This window comes from Gobio gobio (assembly GCF_949357685.1).
Source record: "Gobio gobio genome assembly, chromosome: 6".
Taxonomy (NCBI): domain Eukaryota; kingdom Metazoa; phylum Chordata; class Actinopteri; order Cypriniformes; family Gobionidae; genus Gobio; species Gobio gobio.
In genome coordinates, this window is record NC_137102.1 from 16,080,352 (window position 1) to 16,102,299 (window position 21,948).

At 42.4% G+C, this 21,948-nt stretch overlaps 1 protein-coding gene across 2 annotated transcripts in view; it reads left to right on the forward strand.

The window, feature by feature from the left end:
* Positions 1–21,948, forward strand: part of dpydb (dihydropyrimidine dehydrogenase b) — a 194,473-nt gene that overhangs the window by 149,538 nt on the left and 22,987 nt on the right. For both annotated transcript variants that reach the window (XM_079818480.1, XM_079818481.1), the window contains 2 exons: positions 1,312–1,454; positions 10,732–10,911. In XM_079818480.1, coding sequence (XP_079674606.1) covers positions 1,312–1,454; positions 10,732–10,911 — 323 coding nt within the window. The remainder of the gene's footprint in view (positions 1–1,311; positions 1,455–10,731; positions 10,912–21,948) is intronic.

Genomic DNA, 21,948 nt, shown 5'->3' on the forward strand with positions numbered 1-21,948 from the left:
TTTCACTTTGATTTATTCTTTTCACTGAACTGCATTCTGGGATCATAGATATTTGAGTAGAATTTGACTAAAACGAGGTGTCTTAAGCCTTGTTTATAGTTTCGCCTGGCTCCGCAGCGTAAGCCTCCGCTTACTGCGCGCGCTCCTCCCCAAACGGACAAGGCGTTTATACTTGACGCACTCGCTGTTCTACTATTCTTTGAAACGACAGAGGGCGACTCAAAGTAATTGTTCTATAAACCATCAGGAAACAGCGGTGAGAAGAAGTAGGTTAATGTACACAGGTGACGATATTTATTTTACTACACTTCACCAACTACTACAAAAGAATCGAGTAAAACCCAGTAAACCTTGATATTATTACTTGACATGAGAACAAAATGCATGCACACATGTGTACAACTAAATCAACGATCTCTTAAATATTTCCTAATATCACTAAACATTTAGTTTCGTGAATTTTTTTTAATTAAACATGGATCTTTATTTTCGATAAAAGGGCTTATTTATGCTTTATTTTAATAGGCTCATTTTGTAAATATAAGCAACTAATTTGTACGTGCAAACTGGGTGCCGGTGTGATGAGACGTCATGCTCGGCTGGATTCGCCTAGAACTGTTGCATCTTTGGATGCGGAGCCGCGCGAAAAGAAAAAAAAATGCACTGCACACCGCCATGCGAAATGGAGCCTCGTGCACTCAACGCCCACTGCCGCCCACTCCGCGATGACGTCATTTTTGCCGCGCACACCCTCGTGCTCGTGCGGATGCGTCGCGTATAAACAAGGCTTTAGGCAGCGTAATTTAAGATTTTTACCTTCTGAAAAGCCTTCATTTTAGGAGTCCGCTTATTATTTTCAATTATGCTGCCTGCATAGAAAGCTCACTAGGTTTTGATACAGAGCAAGAATTTGTCTTTTGGTTACATTTTTAGGAAGAAGGATTTTTGTGTTTGAAGCAATACTGTACACTACCATTCAAAAGTTTGGGGTCCGTAAGAAATGTTAGTGTAGTGAAATGTTATTACAATTTAAAATAACTGTTTTCTCAAACGTAAAATTGGCAAAGCTGAACTCACATGGTCACATGATCTTTCAGAAATCATTCTAATTCCTTGTATGTCCTTTTGTGTCCTTGCTGAATAAAAGTGTGAATTTCTTACAAAAATAAAAACATCTCAATGACCCTACACTGAATGTAGTGAACGTATGAGGCATGTTCCGGAGTTGAATGTTTAATCCATATGAACTGATTTTATGTAATTATTGTTTTTCAATTAAAAATGTTTTTTTTCTGTCCTGTATTTGGATAGGCAATGCAATTCGCCCCATAGCTCTGCGTGCGGTGTCAGCTATAGCAAGAGCACTTCCTGGCTTCCCAATCTTGGCTACGGGTGGCATTGACTCAGCAGAGTCTGGATTACAGTTCCTCCACACTGGAGCGTCCGTCCTGCAGGTAACCACTTACATTCATCACCAACTACCATCAACTCCAACAGTGATTGTAAGACTGGAGCCTACAACCTTTTATTTACCAGACTTTAAACCACTAGGCTATTAGCTTTATAATGTCCCCATTTGTGGGACCGTGTCTTGGGTAAAAACATATTATTTTTCTTTTACTCGATATGCATGCTTAACGCCTGAGTTTAAACATGTGCATTAAGTAGTCGCTTCTAATCAATCCTTAATAAGGGGTCTACAAATGGCTACGCTCACACAGAGCTGCTACAGCCGAGGAGCAACAACAATCTCAACGCAAATTGCAATTTACAACATGGCTCTGAACAAGTTGTTAGTGCAAATAAACCCATTATCTCAACATGATGCCACAGCCTCCGAAATCTCTTTTTAAATAAATAAATCAAAACACTCATTATGTGCAGAAATCACGTTTCACAAGTGCCTGGGAGTTCTGGGGGGAAAAAGACTGGAATTAAAACATTTTAATCACACCCACATGTAATAGCAGAGTGCTGCCTCGTAGTAAAAGGAGAAATTGTAAACTAGCCAACTCCTCACTAAACTACAGTTGAATCAGTGTCACCAGCAGGTTACAGGAACACATCGTAGCTCCATTTCCTGCACGGATTAGATTAGTTCAATGAGCTGCCCTGGCGAACAACGCTAAATTCTCTTAGACTCAAGAAGACGCACAACAACACATGTGATAGTAGGCAAATAAGAAAAGTGTTATTTATGTAGCACTTCTACAAACTGAGTTTATATGATGTTTATCAAATACATCCTATACCCAAGATATACATCACATACACGTCATGTTCCAATGTAGGCACCGTGGCATGAATAATTTATGTAGGTAACGTCGTTTTTTACATCATTTGCGCTGGTGTTGTCAAGTTTGGTGTTCTGTTTGACTTATACACAGATCAGGCATAACATTATGACCACTGACAGGTGAAGTGAATAACACGGATTATCTCTTCATCACGCACCTGTAAGTGGGTAGGATATATTACGCAGCAAGTGAACATTTTGTCCTCAAAGCTGATGTGTTAGAAGAAGGAAAAATGGGCAAGCGTAAGGATTTGAGCGTGTTTGACAAGGGCTAAATTGTGATGGCTAGACAACTGGGTCAGAGCATCTCCAAAACTGCAGCTTTTGTTGGGTGTTCCCGGTCTGCAGTGGTTAGTCTCTATCAAAAGTGGTCCAAGGAAGGAACAGTGGTTCCAGGCTCATTGATGCACGTGTGGAGCAAAGGCTGGCCCGTGTGGTCCGATCAAACAGACGAGCTACTGTAGCTCAAATTGCTCAAGAAGTTAATGCTGGTTCTGATAGAAAGGTGTAAGAATACACAGTGCATCGCAGTTTGTTGCATATGGGGCTGCATAGCCGCAGACCAGTCAGGGTGCCCATGCTGACCCCTGTCCACCGCCGATAGTGCCAACAGTAGGCACGAGAGCATCAGAACTGGACCACGGAGCAATGGAAGAAGGTAGCCTGGTCTGATGAATCACATTTTGTTTTACATCACGTGGATAGTCGGGTGCATGTACATCACTTACCTGGGGAACACATGCACTATGGGAAGAAGGCAAGCCGGCAGAGGCAGTGTGATGCTTTGGTGCCTATTAACAATGCTTTTTGCCAGATACCACAGCACACCTTCAGGGGTCTAGTGAAGTCCATGCCTCGACGGGTCAGGGCTGTTTTGGCACCAAAAGGCGGACCAACACAATATTAGATCATAATGTTATGCCTGATCGGTGTATGTTGTGTTGATAACTTGGAGTGCATCTCTTCCCATAAAGCTGTGCTTTTAAGTGTCACCATCATTGTGTTTTGTGTGTGCAATGCACAGCAAGTATTGAGAGAATCATTTTAGTTAATCCATAAATGTATTACTATAAACATAAATATTTACTATATAACAGAGGCAATTATATATAAGATTTGATAAACATTGCTGCAATTCCATTTGTTCATACTTTGTCAATAATATTAAAGTATGTTCAACCTACTAAAGATGCAGCAAAAATCCAGATTTTGTACAGAAGTGTTTTGAATATGGCAATTTGAGGAGCACTTTAGCATGTCTTCCATGGTGATGCCAGAAAGATGAATGCTAGGATTTATCTGCCTATTAACAATTGAAAACAGAGTTGAACATTGCTCTGAAAGCCATTTTTCATCTAATTTATCTCAAAGCCACTTTACAGTTTTTTATCATTCAAAATAAAAAATTAAATGAATAAAAATGAGAAAAATCAAAAAGCATGTGGCCTAAAAACAGCATTTTAGGGTCTTTAAAAGCCCTGTTAAGTGCAATTTGTTGTATTTTTGTCTGAATAGCAAGAGTGTACACAACCGAAGGTTGAAGAAAAAAATTACATTAAATAATTTCTTTTTTATTTAAAGAAATTAATACTTTTGTTCAGCAAGGAAGCATTAAATTAACAGTAAATTGACAGTAAAGACATTTACATTGATTTCTATTTTGCTGTTCTTTTGAACTTTCTATTCCTCAAAGAATACTGAAAGTCTGCATCATGGTTTCCGAAAAAATATTAAGCAGTACTAACTGTTTTTAACATTAATAATAATAAGAAATGTTTCTTTAGCAGCAAATTGTCATATTAGAATGATTTCTGAAGGATCATGTGACACTGAAGACTGGAGTAATGATACTGAAAATTCAGCTTTGCCATCACAAGAATAAATTTGAATATATATTATATTGGAAATAATTAGTTTAAACTGTAATAATATTTCATAATAGTATTGTTTTACTGTATTTTTAATCAAATACATTTTAATCTTTAACTTTTGAACAGTAGTGTACATAAACATTCACATACATATCTATGAAATGAAACAGAGTATAGAGAAAAATAATTTAGAATGGTCAGATATAAAAGAAAAGAAAATGCAAATAAGGAGAGAAGATTATGTTTTCAGACATTTCAAAATTAAGAGGATATTAAAATCAACACAAGTAACAGTACAGCGTTTAATCGTGATATGATTCCTCAGTCTAGTTAAGAGTCAGCTTTCGTACAGCTGCTTTCTGAACTCTTTGTAAGTGTTTGGTGGAGCTTTTAGATGGGCCAGCCAAAACACTGCTGCAATATTTTTGTCTTGATGTGACAAAAGCGTGAATGAGATTCTCTCTGTCAATAGGGGAAAGAATTCACATAACTGAAGAGATGTTATGAAAGTGATAATATGCTGTTTTACAAGCATTGCTGTCAGGATTCCTAATTTTTTTGAACTTCACAGACAATTAGAGTAGATATGGCACAGTAAAAACTATATTTACTTGTAATGAGTCTTTAGATTCAGAAAGTGCTAATCTTCACTTATAACTTTTAAAGTATCTTTCTGTATGCAGTCCAGCAGAGTGCTAATTGTTTTGTGGGCAACTAGTGCAAGTTGAAAAAAAGTTATAATCATCTGCATACTGATGAAGGATATTGATTCATTACACCAGCTAATGGGTGCATATAATGTTTAAATAATAAAGTACTTAAAATAGAGCCATGGGGCACACCACAAAATACTGGAATACAGTATAACACTACTTGAATAGTATCACGACACAAAATACCCAGTGCAACATATTCCCTGTTTCTTAAATAGGACTGAAACTGATAGGTTGATCAGTCAAGCACAATCTTATAAACCACAGTTTTAAAGACGCACTGAGATCTGAAAGATCTAGGATTGACAGATAGACCTTATTACTTGCAGATCTGTTAAAAGCAATTTTAGGGATACTGTAAGCCCAGACTGGATTGTCTCATTAGGATTATGAATCTTGAGAGAGTTATTGAGCTGTAATAATACTATTTTGTTTTATTATTTTGCCTAGAAATAGAAGATTGGAGGAGAATCAGGATCACTTTGCTTCGCCAGAGGCCTAACAATTGCTGTCTTTAAATTATGTGGAAAAATCCTTGCTGGAGGAACTGATTAACAATGTTCAGGATGTCCAGTAATTAGGAGTTTAAAACAGTTTTTAGCAAGTTAGTGTGTAATGGGTCAAAAAAAGTACTCTTGAAGAATTCATACGTGATGTGACCTGGGTGAGTATATTAAGGCTGATGAGTGGGAAATTGGACATTTTATTTTTTTCAGCAGGAAATGGAGAATTAAAAACCACTCCAAAAGGACAAATGCCAGCTGTGGTTTGTCTGATGGCAGTGGAATTTATAAGTGAAGAACGCTGCAAACTTGTTGCACTTTTCTGTTGTGAAACGTTTAGGTGATATTTAAGGTGAGGGGTTAAACAGTCTCTCTATGGTTGATAAGATGAATCTAGAATAGTCTCTCTGTCTGTTCAACTTGAGACTCTCTGGCAGACTTTATCTCATTATTGAAGAGGTCATATCATGAGGAATAAAATGTTCCTTGATCTTTTGAGAGAGAAAAAAATGTACAATGAACTTTCAAAATTGAATGACTCATTCTTTCACAACTTCCTGATGTCAAACAGATATCGTTCAAAAGTTTGGGGTCAGTGAGAATTTCTAATGTTTTTGAAAGAAGTATCTTATGTTTGCTGAGGGTATTCTAAAATACAGTAACAACAGTAATATTGTGAAATACACTGCCCGGCCAAACAAAAAAAAATCGCTGTTTGGACTTAATTTGGAAAATGCTTAAGAGTCAGTGATTGGATCATTATTGCAGTGATTTTTATCTTTCTAGCATGTTATATGTTTGGCAACAGTTCTTCCAACCCTAATTGATGGATTGTGTAGCTTTTCATTTCTTAAACAACCATGTAGGAAGACACATCATGGCCGTATTCCAGGATAACAATGTCAAGATTCATAAGGCTCAAACTGTGAAAAAATTGTTGCGAGGGAGCATGAAGAATCATTTTCACACATGAATTGGCACCTCTGAGTCCAGAGCTTAAATTCATTGAAAGTCTTTGGGATGTGCTGGAGGAGACTTGACAGTGCGCTTGACTCTTTCATTGTCAATACAAGATCTGGACCAAAAATTGATTCACCTCTTGATGGAAAAACATCACAGCATTTCATCAAGAGGTGCATTCATTTTTGGTCCAGATCTTGTATTGACAATGCAAGAGTCAAGCGCACTGTCAAGTCTCCTCCAGCACATCCCAAAGACTTAACCCCCACGATTGACTTGCTTTTTTTCTCATCAGTGCCAAAGAGACTCAAATAAAGCTGTCTTTTTATCATTCAGCCAAGTGTTATACATCATTATAATCTGTTAAGTAAAAGAAAATTTGTACAGTCACAATAAAAACAAAATGTTGTGCTTTTTGCAAAATAAAGAAAACAAACATGATGCGGGATCTGCAGCCTCTGTCAAAGACGTTCATTCAGGTAGTCTTCAGAAAATGAACTCTAGCTTAGTGAATACTTGTCTCACAAACATGACACATATGTCTAAAGAAACGTTGAAATTTCAGGTTTTAAACAATGTAAAACAAATCGAAAACAAATAATATGTGTTTATATAATCTGTTTGAAAAGAGAGATATGTCAGTCGTTCGCGAGCGACTCATTATCCGCTAATGCAGCGTTACTCAAAGTGTGGGGTGCGCCCCACTGGTGGGGAATAGAGACGCGACAGATGAGCCGCGACAAACGGGAGGAAATGTGGTCATTTTTGAGCCCATCTTTATTACCCTTTTGAGCATGTGGGATTTTTATTTCGGTGCACCTGAGATGAGATATGCTGCACTGGTGGAAACAACATGAGACCATGACACCACGAGTCGCGACTGTCAAGACGCTTGCACAGTGTGTAGAGTGGCGCGGGGCTGGCGCTATGCAACGCATCGCCACAAATGAGTAAAGCAAGCCAACACGCAAACGGCCGCAAGTGAAACTGAAAATAGGCTACGTCTTAGATGCTCAAAAACACAAACATCTTCATTAAACGAATGAGACTAAATGCTACCAGTGCTCAGGTCGCTCTCTCATATTGCGGGCTTTGATCTTGAAATGAGCTGATGTAATGCAGCTCATAGGCCTATCTGTTGCTTTCGTTGACATGAACTCCGTTAAATGTGCATATGCTCAGGCCGGGAATTGAAGATTGGATTTATATTCATTTTGTAGAGAGGTGTAAGGTAAGACAAACAGCATGTTTTTTTTTGGTGGGTTTTTGTTCCCGATTAGCCCGTTTTGCTTGTGAGCGCCGTTGCGAGCAGCCTGCCTCAGCTTGTAAAAAAATGCCTTTTTAGGCTAAACGTTTAAATTAACATTGTGATGCTTGAATTGTTTTATATCTATGGATTTTATTATAAGCAAGAGACAAGTCCAGTGTTGATTTGAGAGGCTAAATTGATCAAACATGTGGTTAACTCACTGTCGGCTGCTAGCCGCTGTTACTTAAAAAAAAAAAAAAACCTTTAATTAAAACAAAAAAATGCTTCAAACATTTTTCTAAATTAACTTAATAAAGAAACGAAACGAAATATAACTACTTTGACACTAAAAACAAAACTGAACTATTTTAATGGCTGCAACAATGTGTAGGCCTAATAAGGGAGGATAAAAAAGAAGGGAAAAAAACACGGGCTTCAGTCGGACTCAGGCTGAAAATTTTGATAAGCTGTCAGACACGGGCCAGGCTAGGGCCTCAGTGCTTGATAATAAAATCACTCACTCAGTGCTTGATAATAAAAATAAAAAAACCTACTTTAGCTTTTCTTCTAAAGCAAAATGTAGCCTATTTCCGATTATAAAGCTTTGAAGCAATCCGTGTTGTAAAAAGCGCTAAATAAATGAAGGTGACTTGACATATCATGCATAGTTTTCAACCACATAATGTTTATTTTAGGTTTCAAACATTTAAATACACATAAGTAGGCCTACTAGTAAAACAATACATTTAGAGTTTGTAAAATAGGCCTACACACTGGTGTTATAGATCAAAATCAAAATCAAGATAACAAGGTTTTTAAATGGCAAAACACACTCACTTACACATATTTGAGAATTGGATTTTTAGATTTGATGACATGGTAAGCAAGTTTGTCAAGTTCGTCTGATATATCGGCTGCGATTTTATATATATATATATATATATATATATATATATATATATATATATATATATATAAAAAAAACACAGAAACACATATAGATTTCCCTTACATTAGTTATTTGTAGTTATTCATGATCCCTCAGCCTCTCTAAAATAATGTGATAAAACAACAAATTTATTTTTAAACTGCATTATGGTCACAGCAGAACAGAGGAACATAGAAATATATTAAAGTTCTGATAAATAAAATGTATTAAAACTATGAAACACCAACACTCATAATGTGGTTGAGTGGTGTTTCGTCCGTTTTTATAATTTTGTCAAATATTCATTTATCTGCCATCATAAATGCCGATACCGATAGTTTGGAAAAACTTTGTTGGGGCGATTGGGGACAGGTGGGGCTCGGAACCCTTCACAACCTCCAAAGTGGGGAATGGCAGAAAAAGTTTGAGAAACACTGCGCTAATGCGACCACACCCAAAGAGCGCGCATTCTTTGAGATTCAAATACTACATGATCCAGAGTCGACACCCACACCAACTCAAACAAACACATCAAGTGTAGTGCTATATTTCAGCTTTAGTCAAAAGTCTTGTGGACATATATCTATTGTGTTTTGAGGCCTTAATTTTAAAACACTTTTTAGCCCCACTTTATATTAGGTGGCCTTAACTACAATGTACTTACATCAAAAAATAAGTACAATGTACTTACTGTGTTCAAATTGTATTGCAAAACACCTTTGCTGATATTGAGGTGGGATTTGGGTAAAGTTAGGGACAGGTGTGGTGGTATGGGTAAGTTTAAGGGTAGGGTTAGGTGTTAGGGAAGTGTCAACAGTGTAATTACAAATGTAACTACAGAAATTAATTACAGATGTAATTACATGCAGGTATTTTTTTAAATGTAAGTACAATGTAAAAATATGTATGTACACAATAAGTGCATTGTATCAAATGATTAATTAAAATGTTAGTACATAGTACTTAAGGCCACCTAATATAAAGTGGGTCCCACTTTTTTTTTAATTATTCATTATTCTCTCAAAAATACAAGCATGTACCTACATGTTGCTCAGATATTATGGTAGCCCAGTTTGTGCTGAATACAGTGTAATTACACTTTTGCCATTAATGTGTTTATAAGCAACTGAAAAAAGCACAAATGTCAGAGCATGTCAAAACTTCTAAAGGGCTCCAAAACAGCTCAGACCTCAAGAGTGTTAATGTCTGGACTCAGAGGTGCCAATTCATGTGTGAAAATGATTCTTCATTCTTCATGTTAGCGAATCACAACACATTGGGCCAGCTAACCAATCTGAGGCCATTGTGTATTTCTGAGGGAAGGGCTTCATAGAACCAGGAACTCATCTGACCGTTTTTACGAGAAGGGACACAGTGGTGTAGAATAAAGGTAAAATATGTCAAAAATAATGCGTTTTTTAACAAACGAAGCATGAACCCATGTTAAAGTGCACCCCATAAACACAATCAAGCCTTCAAAAAAAGCTGATCAACCACCCCTTTAAATCCAAACAGTGACTCTTTTTTTTTTTTGGCCCGGGCAGTGTATTATGACAATGCTGAATTTTCAACATCATTACTCCAGTCATCAGTGCCACACGATCCTTCAGAAATCATTCTAATATGCAGATTTTATACTTAAGAAACATTTCTTATTATTACAACAGTTGTGCTGCTTAATCATTTGGTGGAAACCATGATTTAAAAAAAAAACAAGATTCTTTGACAAATAGAAAGTTCAAAAGAACAGTTGAAAAAACTATTTTGTGGATTCTTAATGCATTCTCACTGAATAAAAGTATTACATTCTTTAAAAAAATATATATATATTCTTACTGACCCCAAACTTTTCAATGCCTATTCAATGTTCAGAAACTGTGAACTGAATAGGTGCTATTATTCTTAAACAGTAGAATGAAATAGAGTTTGAGCTGTTTCTGGCAGCTCATTTGGCCATTTTTTGAATGTGAACGTGAATGAGATTTCAGAGCTTCAGCAGAGAGGAAGATTATCAGTAAAGAACTTAAATCAAATGAAACTATTGCTCTGCAACCACACAATCAGCTTTCTTTCTATTATGTTGCATTGAGCCATTGAATACACTCTGCTTTTAAGAAGACACGCACACTACAAGATGATGTGGATAGTGCAATCACAGGTCTTCCACTAAGTCTTGGCCCTGAGGTCTATTTATCTGTGCATATTTAACAGGTGTGCAGTGCTGTGCAGAACCAGGACTTCACAGTGATTGAGGACTACTGTTTAGGCCTGAAGGCGCTGCTGTATCTCAAAAGCATAGAGGAGCTGCACGATTGGGATGGCCAGTCTCCTCCCACCATGCGCCACCAGAAGGGCAAACCCGTCCCCCGCGTGGAGGAGCTCGTCGGAAAGGTGAGCATCTCTGTGACTGGTCGCCTAAGGCTCGTTGAAGAAAACAGAATTCTCTGTGGTGTTTTTCTGGTTAACCTTTAGTGATTTGTGTTGCAATTAAACAGGCAAAATCCGCCTGGTGTGGAGATAATGCTTTATTGAGTCATGAAGGATGTTTAAGGTTGTGGGTGTTAGTAACATAGCCATGAGGGGGATGCTAAAAGGGGTGGGAGTAATTTACTTTCCTCTGCTTGGCGTGAAAGAAGCCCCAGGCTTCCTGACGCCATTTAGTAACCCCTTGACCGTTTGACCAATGGTGGCCCTCGGCTATGCTGTGCTGTCAAATGTGGTGTGAAACCCATCTACTTTTGCACAAATCTAACAAATACTTCTGTGATCGATATTTCGGGCTTTAGTTGTGAATTACATTACACACAGAGAGCACAAGATGTGAGGGTGTTGAAATGTTAGATAATCAAAGCTGTTGTGTTTTTCGACTGGAATTACCATATATTTATTTTTAATATCACTAACGTATTCGAATTGTGATTGTTTGTCTCTCTCTCTCTTGGTCGCAGCCAAACTCAGCCCTCCATTGAAATTTCATTGTTGCACAAAGAGATATTTTCCCCATCACTACACCGTATTCACGCAGCATAAAAACGAAATCACACAAACATATGCAAATGTTTCTCTCTCCATAAACAGCTTTGTGCTTCTGTTAAAAGTGATGGAGGGGGGAAAACACTGTGAACTGATAAGTGCTATTCCTCGACTACGACATGTTTTTGAAAAACATGAGGGGCGAAATATCTCTGGTGCCAACATGGTGTCTGTAGAGCTCTGTCCAGAAACAAGCACACAGTTTTGGGAGACTATGAGTGGGAGGAGGGTGTTTAGACACTTTTATTTGCTTTTATTTAAAAACACTGGAAGATCATATTTTTGTCAATGCAAATACAGACAATTTTCCAAATCATGAATGTTTTTTCTTGTTGTCCAGTAAAAATGTATAAACATTCTTAAAGATAAGGATGATAGACCTTGTAATGGTGCAAAATAGACGATGTAGCTAGAAGATCCATTACATAATTTATGCATATAATATTATATATTATATTATATTATATTAATTATATTATATTATATTATATTATATTATATTATATTATATTATATTATATTATATTATATTATATTATATTATATTATATTATATTATATTAATTATATTATATTATACAACAGTTCTTCTTTCTGGTTCTCGAAACTGATTGGCTTAGAGCTTTTTTCAGCCGTGCAATATTCCCGAAGTATCCACACTAGGACCGTTTCACCGTTTGTATCACTTCGCTTGCAACATTTCTCACAGAGAGTGTCATGGTGGAGGAGCAAACCACCATAATTTTACAAATACTACTGTTATTGTGTCACATAATGTAGTTGTAAGAGTTTTTCGCAAGCAGCAACCTCCCCCAGTTTCTTTTGATGCCAATACGGAAGTAACTTAAACTGCAATTCATCAACTGGCTCCAGAAGGGAGCAGAATTTCATTGAGCCCCATGTAAAAATGCCCAACTTTACAGCAGAAAAAAAACATGTTTACAGCATGGTACAAATTGTGGTTTTGGTCTATACGGCTAATTTTGCCCTTCATGATATCTGTGAGGGGGGGTGAATTTTTTTATAACTCATTCGTTTACATTATATAAAGCCTTAAAGTTCCACATAATTAAGCCCGTGGCCACTTTGAGTGACAGGTGGATAGCCGTTTGTCTGCTGTCTGTTAGTCATCAGGTCACCTCAGCTCCACCCACGTCCCGCCTCTTTGCCCATTTTCAGTTATCCAGGAGTGACGTGCGGGGATGCGCTGCCAAGATGGCAACGGCCGACTTTACGCTTCAAAACTGCTCTTCAGAAACCTATGAGTGACGTCGCGGACACTACATCCATATTTTTTTACACTTTTTTTCGGCAAGAATGTAGTTACTTAGCCTCAAATACTTATTTATAAACACAGTGCATATTTGAAAATTTGTTTAGACGTTTTCAGAGATTGAGCTCCAGACCGTCAGAAGCCATTCAGCGCTCATGTACCCGCAGAGAACAGCTTAATCTCGTCCAGTCCTTTGGGAATTTGTCCCTGGCTCTCATGTACATAGTTTTTAACATGAGATATCAAGCTGGCAATCTTTGGGCTATTTTTTCCAGAGTGAATAGATTTGACCAAGGGCAAACTTAAGTTTTATAACTTTATATTTAACTGAAATCCTGTACTGGCGCTGCTGTGTTTATTTCTTATGCTTTTATAATGGCTAATATTGTTTATTTCAATATTTTCAATAAATAATATTTTATAAATAACATGCCATATTTGGTATTGAGAAAGGGTCAGTTAGTGATTGAGATTTCGACTTCAGTGAAAGTTACATTAATACACCATTAGATGACAGCACAGTCTTTATGAGTGAGTCGGTAGCAAAGACTTTTATATTGAAAGGACAAAATAAGGTTGTAAACAATAAGATGCAACTTACAAATGCATTGATTTGCGCTGTCATGGGAAATCCCCTTAAAGAATTAGTTTACTTCAAAATGAAAATTTCCTGATATTTTACTCACCCCCATCTCATCCAAGATGTTCAAGTCTTTCTTTCTTCAGTCGAAAAGAAATTACGTTTTTTGAGGAAAACATTCCAGGACTTTTCTCCACATAATGGGTTGAACCAACGGGTTGAAGGTCCCAATCAATGCAGTTTCAAAGGGCTTCGAATGGCTTCAGAGGGCTCTGCACGATCCCAGACAAGGAATAGGGTCTTATCTAGCGAAATGATCAGCCATTCTCTTTAAAAAAATAAAAATGTATATAATTTTTAACCACCAATGCTCGACTTCAGTTTTCTGCTTTTGCACAACATATGTGTGAAGCCATCAGTGAAGACCATCAAGGTGTGGCCTGCGGGAGCAGATTCCACACTCCAGGAAAGGTTTCTACACACAGACTGGAGTGTGTTTGCTTCTCAGGCCACCAGTGGCGCTCACACGGACATTGACTCCTACACCTCCTCTGTATTGGATCATATCAATACCACCATTGACAGTGTTACAACCCAGAAACTGATCACCACATACCCAAATCAGAAGCCATGGATGAACAGGGAAGTGTGACTCCTGCTGAAGTCACGCAATACTGCCTTCAGATCAGGAGATACACAAGCCTACAGCACATCCAGAGCAAACCTGAAGAGGGGCATCAAAAAGGCCAAGCACTGCTACAAGCTAAAGATAGAGGGACACTTTTCCAACTCTGACCCTCGACGCATGTGGCAGGGCATTCAGGCCATCAGTGACTACAAACCCACCCACTCCACCCCCGCAGCCACTGATGTCAACTTCCTGAACGAGCTAAATTACTTTTACGCTCGCTTTGAAAGAGACAACAGAGAAACTGCAACCAAGCTCAAACCCTCAGATGACCACCCACCAATCGCACTCTCCTCCACAGATGTCTGCAAGGCACTGAGTCGGATCAGCGCACACAAGGCTGCTGGATAAGACAACATCCCTGGTCGTGTTCTCAGGGCATGTGCGGAGCAGCTCGCTGGGGTTTTTACAGACATTTTCAACCTGTCTCTTGCCCAAGCAGCTGTACCATCATACTTTAAACGCACTTCCATTGTGCCAGTGCCAAAACACTCTAGCCCGAGGTGCCCTAATGACTACCGCCCTGTAGCACTCACACCCATCGTTATGAAGTGCTTTGAGCGGCTGGTCCTGGAACACCTAAAAGATTCTCTACCATCCACATTGTACTCACACCAGTTTGCCTACCGCAGCAATAGGAGCACAGAGGATGCCGTTTCCATGGCACTGCACTCTGTGCCCACTCACCTGGACAATAAGAACACTTATGCACGCATGCTCTTTGTTGACTTCAGCTCAGAATTCAACACTGTAATCCCAACCAAGTTAATAGCCAAACTTGGAGACCTGGGCATCAACACCTCAATGTGTAACTGGATTTTGGACTTCCTAACTGACAGACCCCAGAATGTTCGATCAGGACTCACCTGCTCCACATCCATCACTCTTAACACTGGTGTACCATAGGGCTGTGTGCTAAGCCCGTTTCTCTACTCCCTCTTCACCCCCGACTGCAAGCCTGTGTATGGATCTAATTCTATCGTAAAGTTTGCGGACGACACTACGGTGATTGGTCTCATCAGCAACAACGATGAGACTGCCTATAGGGAGGAGATCCAGCACCTGGCCACATGGTGCACTGAAAATAACCTGCTCCTCAACACCACCAAAACGAAGGAGCTCATCGTGGACTTCAGGAAGGAGTCAAGAGGTACACACAACACCATCCACATCAATGGAATGGCTGTTGAACGTGTCTCCAGTTTCAAGTTCCTGGGGATCCACATCTCGGCAGACATGTCGTGGACGACCAACACCTCCAGCCTGGTCAAGAAGGCCCAACAGCGCCTCTTCTTCCTGAGGACACTGAGGAAGAATCAGCTCTCCTCGGCTATCCTGGTGAACTTCTATCGTTGCGCAATAGAAAGCATCCTGACCAACTGTGTGGCAGTATGGTATGGGAGCTGCTCTGTTGCGGAGCGCAAGGCACTGCAGCGGGTGGTGAAAACTGCCCAGCGCATCACAGGGACTCCACTACCTGCCATCGAGCACATCCAGAGGAAACGCTGCCTGCATCGAGCTCGCAGCATCCTTAAGGACTCCTCTCACCCAGCCCACAGACTGTTTTCTCTCCTGCCCTCCGGCAGGCGTTTCAGGTGCCTCCGGACCAGGACCAGCAGACTAAAGAACAGTTTTTTCCCCAGAGCTGTCTCTTTATTGAACTCTAACCCTCGTTGATCCACTTCCCTCATATACTGATAACTCTCCTCTCCCCCCTCACATCTGCCTTCACTTGTTATTTGCACTACTGGAATGTCAATTTGTACTACCGAGTGTTTATATAGTAACAACTGTTTACTTATGCATATTGCACTACCATACCTTAACTGTATTATGCTCATTTGCACTGCCGACTGTTATTTACAGTAACAACTGTTTACATATGCATTTTGCACCGTATTACATATTACTTCTAACTGTAATATGCAATCACTTTCCACTGCACTTTTACACTTTTTTCGGGTAGCTTCTGTCCATAATTTATTGCACTACCTTAATCCACTGCTATATTCCTCATTTTAGCCTTCATTGTATACTTCTATCTGTAAAATTCTGTTTATAGTAATAGCCATCTGTATATTTATTCACTGTACATATTCACCTGTAAATTATGTTTATAGTAATAACCATCTCTCCATATATATATTTATATATATTCAGTACATATCCATGTCTTGCACTTATTCAACCATTGTATATCCTGCACTTGCTCGCTATTGCACTTCTGGTTAGACCTAAACTGCATGTCGTTGCCTTGTACCTGTACTTGTGTAATGACAATAAAGTTGAATCTAATCTAATATGACATCATCACATCGGAAAGATCTTGTCCGTGACATACGTGGAAGTACCAACCCAGGTGCAAAAAACTCCATCTCATGTTTTCCTCCAACTTTAAAATTGTCCGACATTGTTGTTTTACCTTTATTTTTGTAAAGGGTGTTTGATTTCATCTTTGCATTCGTTCGTTTTAACACTGGGTCGGTACTTCTACGTACATCACGGCCGTGACCTTTCCAACTTGATAGTATCATACGTTGTGCAAAAGCAGAACACCGAAGTCGAGCATTGGTGGTTAAAAAGTATATAAATGTAATGTTTTGTTTTTTAAGAAAATGGCCGATTGTTTCATTAGATAAGACCCTATTCCTTGTCTGGGAACGTGCAGAGCCCTTTGAAGCCCTTCGAATCGCTTTGAAATGGCATTGATTTGGACCTTCAACTCGTTGGTTGCCATTGAAGTCCATTATGTGGAGAAAAATTCTGGAACGTTTTTCTCAAAAAACGTAATTTCTTTTAGACTGAAGAAAGAAAGACATGAACATCTTGGATGAGATGGGGGTTGAGTAAATTATCAGGAAATGTTCATTTTGAAGTGAACTAATCCTTTAACTGTTAAAAGGACAAAGACACCTCAGCGGACATGCAAACTGATTTTGTGATTATGAATATAAGATTGACCTGAAGATATCAGCTAGATGCAGTTAATGCACTTATTCCATCTCTCATAATACTCTGCTCTAATACAATAAGCTTCAATGGAGCGACTCAGCGTTCCTTCATTACAAGTTCTAAAGTGAAGTTTTAGAATTAGTAAAGGAAGCTTAGTACACTCGGCCTTGTGCCTACAGCCAGATCACAGCAGTGCTGATATACAGCCATATTACACTGCTACTTATGTGATATTACTCATTTATTTTATATTATATTATATTATAAATTAAATTTTAGACATGAAATCATTTTCATTTATCGATCTAGCAGTTTTGCTTATTTGCTTATTGCTTATTTACTGAAAAGCAAGATGAAACAACACTTAATTTTAGCTGAATTTATAATCCAAGCACTGAGAGAGAAAGTGAAATGGAAAAAGTCTTCTTATTTATTAATTGGTGTGTGTGTGCGTGCGTGTGTTTCGTGTGATTTATAGTCATTTTGGTGAGGTACTTATGTCTTTTTTTCTGGTCCAAATCATGCTGGTCACAGAGGTTCTGGTTTCAGGTGGATCGTTAGAGAGATGTTGCATGTTGAGGTTTAAGGAAAACGTCTCGGTTACGTATGGTAACCCTCGTTCCCTGAAGGAGGGAACGGAGACGTACGTCGGACGTACCGACGAATTGGGATCACTTCAGGGAGCCCCTATCAGCTTCGAGATATAGAGAACAGGCCAATGGGCCATTGGCGTGCGAGATTTGCATCTCGCGCTCCGCCCCGTGCCGCGGGTATAAACAGGAAGCGAGAGCGAATGCACGCTGTTTTTCACTGAGGAGCCGAACTTAGTGGCTCAACCTGCAGTGATGGTACAGCAACTGTGGCGACGGGACGTACGTCTCCGTTCCCTCCTTCAGGGAACGAGGGTTACCATACGTAACCGAGACGTTCCCATTCAGTCGGTCACGTACGTCGGACGTACCGACGAATTGGGATCCCCTATGGAAAACGCCACAGTTACTACCACTTCCAGCGCCCAGCGATGAGCCCCTCAGACCCCGATCTGATGCGGGTGGGAAAGTTCACGCAGGGAGAGTCCAAGCTGCTGTTCCGCAAGACCCATTCAGCTGACTGTATTGGATAACGCTGGGAAAGCGTGCCTGTGAAGGCAGCTGCGGAAGCCACATCATGCCCAGAGGGAGTTAACATGTGGAGAATACACGTATGGGCTGGCCGTGGGCAGCACAACATACGGAAGTCCCAGGGGTTGCCCCGGCCAATTCGTGGAGGGGGACAACACGTACCTGGGACGGCAGAGGACACTCTGCCGAGGGAAAGACACGGGCTCGCCGTAGGGAGCCGTACCGTGGAAGAATACACACATGGGACCGCCGTGGGGGTCACTACATATGGAACCCAGCCTAACACAAGTTCCACCAATGCATACGAGTGTTAGACCTGGCGTCGAACGCTCCGCCACGTCCAACTGCCGCAGGTTGCGGAGGACTCAACAGGGTTCGCCGATCCGGGGAACTCGACTGGAGCAGAATAAGCGCACGCATCCGTCTACCATAGGGGAGGGAATGGCGCAGCAAGCCGACACTAGAACGGGCACTTCGGTGTTACTGACTATGGGAAGTGAGCACACAGGAAGAAACCAGCTCTACACGGAGGCTATAGAATCTAGCGAACGTGTTAGGTGTCGCCCAGCCCGCAGCTCTACAAATATCTGTCAGCGAGGCGCCACGAGCCAGCGCCCAGGAAGAGGCAACACCCCTAGTGGAGTGGGCTCTTAACCCGAGCGGGCAGGGCACGTCTTGGGACTGATAAGCCAAGACGATGGCATCCACTATCTAGTGGGCCATCCTCTGCTTGGAGACAGCCTTTCCCTTCTGCTGTCCTCCGTAACAGACGAAGAGCTGCTCTGAGGTCCTGAAGCTTTGCGTTCTATCCACGTAAGTCCGGAGAGCACGGACGGGACAGAGAAAAGCTAGGGCTGGGTCTGCCTCCTCCGAAGGCAGCGCTTGCAGGCTCACCACTTGGTCCCGGAAGGGAGTAGTGGGAACCTTGGGCACATATCCAGGCCGGGGTCTCATGATCACATGAGAGTTACCGGGCCCGAATTCCAGGCACGATTCGTCAACCGAAAATGCCTGAAGGTCCCCTACCCTCTTGATGGAGGCCAACGCAGTCAGGAGTATTGTCTTTAACGACAGAATTTTCAACTCAGCTGACTGCAGAGGCTCAAAGGGTTCTCTCTGTAGTGCAGTTAGCACCAGAGTTAAGTCCCAAGAGGGTATGGAGGGAGGACGAGGCGGATTTAACCTCCTCGCCCCCCTAAGGAACCTGTCGACCAGATCGTGCTTACCTAGAGATTTTCCATCTACTAGCTCATGACTAGCGGCGATAGCGGCAACATAGACTTTGAGGGTGGAGGGAGACAGCCTTCGCTCCAACCCATCTTGTAGAAAGGCAAGCACAGATCCGATCGAACATCTTCGGGGGTCTTCTCGGCAAGAAGAGCACCAATCGACGAACAGGTTCCACTTCAACACATAGAGGCGCCTTGTAGGGGGGCTCTAGCGGAAGTGATGGTGTCAACTACCGCTTGCGGTAGGTCACCTAGAACCTCTGCGTCCCGTCCAGGGACCAGACATGGAATTTCCAGAGGTCTGGACGCAGGTGCCATAGGGTGCCCCGTCTCTGAGTCAGGAGGTCCTTCCTCAGAGGAATGGGCCAGGGAGGTGCTGTCGCAAGGAGCACTAGTTCTGGGAACCAAGTCCGGTTGGGCCAATATAGAGCGACCAACAGGACTTGCTCCTTGTCCTCCCTGACTTTGCACAGTGTCTGCGCAAGAAGGCTCACTGGGGGAAACGCATATTTGCGTTCTTCCCGGGGCCAGCTGTGGGCCAGGGCATCCGACCCGAGGGTTCCCTCGGTCAAGGAATAAAACCACTGACAGTGGGTCGTCTCTGGGGAGGCAAACAGGTCTACCTGTGCGGCCCCCGAAACGACTCCAGATTAGCTGGACCGCCTGGGGATGGAGTCGCCATTCTCCCGGAAGCACCGGCTGACGTGACAGCTCGTCGGCTGCACGATTGAGCAGGCCCGGAATGTGAATGGCACGAAACGACCTCAGATGCTTCTGACTCCATAAGGGGAGATGGCGGGCGAGTTGTGATATGCGACGAGAGCGTAGACCACCCTGTTTTTTGACGTACGCAACGGTCGCAGTGTTGTCCGTACGGACCAGAACGTGCTTGCCTCTGAGCGGAACTTTGAAGCGGCTGAGTGCAAGACGAACTGCTAACAACTCGAGGCAATTGATATGCCATTGCAGTTGAGGCCCCGTCCACAGACCCGAAACTGCAAGCCCGTTGTACGTGGCACCCCAACCCGTGGATGAGGCATCCGTGGAGACAACGGAGTGCCTGGACACTTGTTCTAGGGGAACTCCCGCCCGTTGAAACAAAGGGTCCGACCATGGGCCGAAGGTTTGGCGGCACCTCTGAGTCACTTGGACACGGAGGGAACCGCTGTGCCACGCCCATCTCAGGACTCGATCGTGTAGCCAGCGTTGAAGCGGTCTCATATGAAGCAATCCGAGCGGCGTTACTGCGGATGCCATATGCCCCAGGAGCCTCTGAAAATGTTTCAGTGGTACCGCTGTCCTGCCTTTGAACGAATTCAAGCAGTTCAACACTGACTGGACGCGCGCTCGGTGAGGCGCTCTGTCATGGCGACCGAGTCTATCTCCATACCGAGAAAAGAGATCCTCTGTGTGGGACAGAGTTTGCTCTTCTCCCAGTTGACCCGAAGTCCCAACTGGCTGAGGTGACTGAGCACCTTGTCCCTGTGTTCGCACAACTGCTCTCACGACTGGGCAAGGATCAGCCAGTCGTCGAGGTAGTTGAGAATGCGAACACCATGCTCTCTCATGGGGGCAATGGCCACCTCCGCAACCTTCGTAAAGACGCGGGCGACAGGGACAGGCCGAAGGGCAAGACGCGGTACTGACATGCCCGTCCCTCGAACACGAAGCGCAGAAAGGGCCGGTCGAGGGGAAACGAGAATGAAAGTACGCGTCCTTCAGGTCGATCGCTGCAAACCAATCTTGGGGACGGACGCACCTGAAGATGTGCTTCTGCGTTAGCATTCTGAACGGCAGCCTGTGAAGGGACCGGTTCAAGAATCGCAGGTCCAAGACCGGCCATTACCCGCCGCCTTTCTTGGGTACAATGAAGTACGGGCTGTAGAACCCGGACCTCATATCGGCTGGAGGGACCAGCTCCATCGCGTCCTTCGCCAGTAGGACTGCGATCTCCGCCCGGAGCACGGGGGCGTTCTCCTTCGCTACTGGGAAGTGAACGCACCCAAACTTAGGGGGACGCCTGGCGAACTGAATCGCATAGCCGAGTCTGATGGTACGGCCCGAGACGGGCTGGGAAGCTCTAGCCAGGCTTCCAGACACCGAGCAAGGGGATTAACCACAGACGTACCCGCAGCGGGGCAGCGACGCGGAATGCAGGGATCCGACTCGGACGGCATGGAGCGGCCCGAAGTGGGATCTGAGTGTGCTGTGCAACACTTACCTGCGTCCGCGGAGGGGGCGTGCGAGTGTGGGGAGGCCGCTTGAGTGCGTTCCCACAGCCGGCGCCCCCTGCTGGCGAAGGGAGAGGCGTCTGAGGGTGGCGAGGCATGGGAGCGTCGACCACCGCCAAGTGCGCTCCCAAATGAAGGAGGGGCTGAGCGTGACAAGGCTTTGTGGCGTTGCGCACGGTCTGCCTCACCTCCTTCCTCAGCGGGGAACAAGAGTGGCGAGGCATAGCGTCGCGCACTGTTGTCCACGCACCGCTGAGAAGAGGGGAATGAGAGTGGCGAGGCTTTGTAGCGTCACACGCTGCCATTCTCGCCCTCTTGTGG